Source organism: Petaurus breviceps, unplaced genomic scaffold (genome assembly GCF_028583685.1).
Source record: "Petaurus breviceps papuanus isolate PSGF00001 unplaced genomic scaffold, PetGlider_PUasm1.0 173, whole genome shotgun sequence".
NCBI lineage: Eukaryota > Metazoa > Chordata > Mammalia > Diprotodontia > Petauridae > Petaurus > Petaurus breviceps.
In genome coordinates this window covers 33,631,745-33,637,744 of record NW_027185759.1, presented here as the reverse complement: position 1 = coordinate 33,637,744, position 6,000 = coordinate 33,631,745, and the positions used below count along the sequence as shown (strand labels likewise).

General features: G+C 42.3%; 1 protein-coding gene across 1 annotated transcript in view; it reads left to right on the top strand.

The window, feature by feature from the left end:
- The window catches only part of SPATA16 (spermatogenesis associated 16), a 267,544-nt gene that overhangs the window by 236,217 nt on the left and 25,327 nt on the right, over positions 1 to 6,000 (top strand). Inside the window, exon 9 of the mRNA XM_069083668.1 lies at positions 546 to 629. Within this exon, the coding sequence (XP_068939769.1) occupies positions 546 to 629 (84 nt within the window). The remainder of the gene's footprint in view (positions 1 to 545; positions 630 to 6,000) is intronic.

Here is a 6,000-nt window from a genome sequence, read left to right as displayed (position 1 = left end):
GAGAGAGAGAGAGAGAGAGAGAGAGAGAGAGAGAGAGAGATCTTGTTCTTTTGAAACAAAAAGCCAGGGAAAGAACTTAAATGAGCTCTATCCTTTGAGAGGCAATAAAAACATCTCAATTTTACTGTTTTCCTCTAGTGAGCTTTTACATGATGCCGAGAATTATGATACATTAGCCTCGGGAGAAAATACTAAAATTCACCCATGTACTGCAGAGCATTCCTCAGGAGAATTCAGTACAGCCGTCGTTCTTTACAGCCCAAATCTGTTTTTACAAAACATCCACACTTCTTGCATTAAAGTCTATATGTTGAGGACAGATATTCTGGGGGAATTTTCTCAGCGTTCAATATTTTATACCCATAGTAATAGTGCTCGGCAGCGGCTGAGGCGGAGATATGAGGTGGCTACGCTTGCCCGTCTGACGGCTGAGTAATAAAATCATCAGCGTACAAATGATTTTTTAATTAGGTTTTAATCTGTGCATTTAGAGAAGTTATTTCTGTGTGAATCCCACCCTGATCATCTTTATCTTGCCTCCACAGCTGCAATCACTAATGTCAGATGCTATGGACACCCTTGAAGGAAAAAAGAATGATAAAGAACGGGTGTGGAATAAAATACAGAAGGTAAATAAAGCTTTGCAGTTGGGGGCGGTGGAGAGAGTGGGTTGCTCTGAACCGGTGTTCATCTGGGGTCAGTCACATCTGTCTAAAGGTGGAAAGAAAGTTCTTTGGCTGCTCTGTCCAGCTCTCTGCCCACCCCCAGCATCAAGTACGAGCGTGTTCATTGGATTGTGAAGCTCCCTTCTTTTCCAACAGGCTATGACTCTGTGCTTTCCTGGTTCTTTTTCATTATCACATACTCCTTCATAGTCCATTTTCACTATCTCCTTCTTCCATCCCAGTCATTTTACTTTCTTTTTTCCTTCAGAGCCTTTGTTTTAATAACATTTTAATTCTTTTCTTGATTACACAAGGATAATGAGTAATTTACAGGGACACCACCTCCCCCCCCCAAAAAAAATGAGTTCAGTCAGTGGCAGGACTTCAATACACCTGTTCTATAATTGCCTCCAGACCTAAAGACATAGCCAGTCCTTTAACAATGTAGTCTCCCACTGCCGCCCCCACCCCTCCTGCAGAGAAAGCGCTCTGGACAAGGCTATTGAGACCACGGCTCCCCTTATAACTATCTCCCATCCTGTGTGTGCCTTTTCTCCTCGGTCAGAGGATGCAGCTAATGAAACAGCCTCAGAAGGAAAGTAGTATGAAAACATTTCCACCACAAATAAAATCGTTGGGTCTTTAGGACCAAGCTTGTGATTTCACTGGTGTAAGGAACTCTTGGTGAGAAACATTCTCTTACAGGACCAATGAAGGGCAGCACCTTTGTCACTTAGAAACATAGGGAGTGACTACCTGGGGTATAACTGGAGCCCAAGGTCTTCCTGACAGATGCCAGCTCTCTGAGAGTATTCATTTATGAGAGACAGAGACAGAGAGACAGAGAGAGACAGAGACAGAGAGAGAAGAGAGACAGACAGACAGACACAGAGACAGAGGGAGAGACAGAGAGATAGAGACAGAGAGAGAAATAGAGACAGAGAGAGACAGACAGAAAGAGAGAGCTAGAGAGACAGACAGACAGATAGAGACAGAGACAGACACAGAGAGAGAGAGACAGAGAGAGGAGAGACAGACAGACAGATAGACAGAGACAGACACAGAGAGAGTATACATTTATGCTGTACTATACTATGTTATAGCAATGCCATATGGTTCCCATAACATAGCACAGCATCTACTTATATACTATACTATGAATTACCATAACATAGTATTTTGTTGTTCAGTCATGTCCAGTTCTTGGTGACCCCATGGACTGTAGCCCACCAGTACTGTCTGTGGGGTTTTCTTAGCAAAGATACTGGAGTGGTTTGCCATTTCCTTCTCTAGTGGAGTAAGGCAAATAAAGGTTAAGTGGCTTGCCCCAAATCACACAACTACTAAGTTTCTGAGTCTGGATTTGAACTCAGGTCTTCCTGACTCCAGGCCCAGTGCTCTGTCCACTGAGCCATTAGTTGTCCCCATAACTTAGCATAGCATAGCATAGTATAAACATGTGTACACATGTCTGCATAGTGGAAGCAGAAGGTGATCTCAGATGGAGGGTACTAGCAGCAGGAGATACTAGGAGAGGCTTTCTAGAAAAGTTTATACCAGAAGCATCCCGGCCACTTTTACATGAGAGTATAGATATTACGTAGTAAAGAGTGGGCCTCCTGAAAACGCTCATTAATGATCAGAATTTCACACAAGAGATTGTGCTGCTCAGATTTCTCATTCAGTCCCAAGATTTCCCTTGGTAGTGAGTCTTACCTGCTGTCACAGTCTGGAATCTGGGGCCTCTGAGCATCAGTGTGAACTATGTAAAAAGCAATAGACTCATACTGGAGAATGTAAGCTCCTTGAGGGCAGGAAGAGGATCTCTTGTCTCTGTGTCTCTATCTCCTAATGCAATAATGCCTTAATAAACTTGATATAATATATTATTATATATCATATATAAATATATTGTGTATGATATATATTATATATAATATATGTTATATAATAAAACTTGTTGATTGATGTGAAATGGGCCCCATCCTTTGCTCAGGACTGGTTGAAGGCTCCTGGCCTATAGCCCTTTCTTTTCCCACTGGTGATATCTCTGTCCTACCCACTTCTGATGCTCAGTGACCTCAACTTCTCTCCCCCTCCTTCCTACCAAAATGGGCTTTCAAGAAAAGCTGAGCTATCATAACATAGTGAGATTAACACTGAATTTACAGTTAGAGGAACAGGCTTTAAGTTCCTTCAGGGTTATTTACTGCCTTGCCACTATCCCCTCTGGACTGCTACTTTATCATCTTTAAAATAAGGGTGTGGGACTACAGTATTTGAGGACTTTCCAGCTCTTAAAATCTTGTGATAATCTTGAAAACTCGTTTACACGTAAATTGGTCTTATAAACTCATGCATGTAGAAATGACTGATAATAATGACCAGAAAAGCAGAGATTCAGAACTAAAAGAAACCTCACAGTGCCTCTAGAAAAACCCCTTCATCTTATGCAGAGGGAAAATGAGAAAGGAAGTAACTTCCCCAGGGTTGTCAAGTCATTTCAGTCATGTCTGACTCTTCATGACCCCGTTTGGGGTTTTCTTGGCAAAGATCCTGGAGAAGCTCGCCATTTCCTTCTCCAGCTCATTTTACAGAAGAGGCAACAGAGGCAAACAGGGTGAAGTGACTTTCCCAGGGTCACACTGCTAGTAAGTGTCTGAGGCCAGATTTGAACTCACGGAGATGAGTCTTCCTGACTCCAGGCCTGGTGCACTATGGCGCCACCCTGACCAGGGTTACTCAAGCACTAAGTGGCAATGTTAGAATTTAAACCCAGCTCCTCTGATGCCAAAACTTGTATTCTTACACTGTATTCCAACATTACTCTCCCTTAATTAGTTGTATTTTAGACAGAAATTAAAACGTTTAACCTAAATGACTTAGATTAAATTCCAGGGGTGGGGGAAATCAGTCTTGGAGAAAGGATTTGGAGAGACAGTGGGACTTTCAGAGCCATCCTGAAATCCTTCCCCATCAGCAGTCATCTGTCCTCCCTGTGTGTGAGGCCAGCCCTGACCACACCTTCCTAGGCAAGGCCAAGCGTTGGGTCCTCAAGACAAGGATCTCCTAGTTCCCGCTGTTAGCAGAGCTACCTCATGTAACATCTGGGGGAAACTGGAATGGACAGCCCATTCCCAGTCTAGCCCATTCCCAAACTAGAGTACACCCCAGAAAGTCAGAGGAAGGGCAGAGGCAAAAAGGGTGGAGAAGCCAGGGGCTAATAGGAGTTTCCAGGGCCACCCCACCCCACCTCCCACTAGCCAGTGACTTGAGAACCTAACTGGAAAGCAGCCGCTCTTCCCAAGAGCCCTAGCGATGAACGTAGGTTTCCAAACAGAGGTTCCTATAACGTCTTTAGGAAGATGCTCTGGATTAGAAGAAGCAGGGAGTCCAATTTCTCCCAAGGGCTTTTAATTTGGTTAATGTGAATCCAAGGATTCTAGTATCACTTTCAGACAATTCCAGGAGCAAGTAAGTAATTTCCTCTTGGTGCAATCGGGTTCATTTGCATGTGCAGAAAGGAAAAAAAAAATTCAAACCGTAATTGTACGAGCTATACTATGTGCTCATTTTAAACCCTCTAGAAGTTGGTATCAACATCACTACCTCTGAGATCTGTTATTTGTAATAGAAACAGCTGTTGTACCTAATGAAAACACTTGAAATTTTCATTTGAAGTAGCAGAATTATAGCGGCACCTCCAAGTTCCGCGTGGTTAAAGGGTCTGTCAAAATTCTCATTACCTACCACAATTTTCAGGACTCCGCTTTGTTATAGGCCTATAAAAAAATCCTATCAGGAGGAAACTTGATTCATGAATGCTGACCTCCTAGATTCACTTCCATTCGTTTGATGTTTGACAAGAGAGCAAGGGAGGGTGCTTGAAATTTTGATTTATATTTTTTTAACCTGATTTGCCAGGACTCTGGAGATTTCCGTGACTTATGAGAATTTCCATTTCTTGCCAATTAGCTCATAAGAAAAAAGCAATTGGTTATTATTTCAGGAGCCCATGATTGTGTTTAAAATGAAATGAACTTTTAATCAAAATGTCTAGAACACACCCTCTCTTAACCTCTATCTCTTAGAAATCCTGGCCACTTTCAGAGCACAGATCATGGACCACTTCCCACATGAAACCTTTCCTGATAACTTATTACCTTTGTGAATTTGCTCTCCACACCTCAGTTTTTACATCTGTTAAATGAGGGGTTTGGATTAGATTCCCTTTCCAACTCTAAATCCAATAATTCATCTATGCCCCTGTGATCTTTGCTTCCCAAATTGTTAGTGATTTTTCTCTCTTTAAATTATTTTGTACAGCTTTTTACATAGTTGGCATTTATTGTGGAAATATTAGTAATAATAAGAGTAATAGTCAGCATTTATATAGCACTGTAAGATTAGCAAAATAGGAGCGTCCAGGTAGCACAGAGAGTAAGAGCACAGGCCCCAGAGTGGGGATGACCTGGGATAGAATCCGGGCTCAGATACTTACCACCACACCCAGAAATAACTGACCGTGTAACCTTGAGCAAGTTATTTAACCCCAACTGCTTTAAAAAAAAAAAAAAGATTAGTAAAATATCTACAATATCTTATTTTATCCTGCTTATCCAATTTTATCCTCTGTGTTGGTGATTCCCAAACCTATTCTTCCAGCCCTAACCTCTTGGCTGACCTCCAGACTCACACCTCCAAGTGCCTTTCAGATATCTCAAACTGAATGTCCAGTAGACATCTGAAATCCAATATGTTTAAAATGATCTCGTTAGCTATCAAACTGCCCTGTTATCATTAAGGTTACCACCGACCTCCCAGTCCCCCAGGCTCATAACCGAGCTGTCACCCTCACTCCTCACTATCTCTCATATCAAATCTCTTGCCAAAACCTGTTAATTTTACCTTTGTAACATCTCTCAAATATGCCCCCTTCTCTCCTCTGACACTGCCGCCATTCTTGTGCAAGCCCTTATCATTCTGTAGCCTAGACAATCACAATAGCATACTGGTGGGTCTGCCTGCTTGAAGTTTTTCCCCATTCCAAGCTATCCTCCACTCTCACCTAAGAAATTTTCCTAAAACACAGGTCCAACCATGTTGCCCCACAAACATACACTCAATAAACTCCAATGGCTCCCTATCACTTCCAGAATCAAATATAAAATCCTGTTTGAAGTTCAAAACTCTTCATAATCACCAACCCCTTCCAGTCTTTTTACACTGTACATTCCTCCAGTCACACACACACACACACACACAGCGCATTCTTCAATCCAGCAACCCTGGCCTCTGTACTGTTCTAGGAATGAGACACTCCCATCTCTCAGGT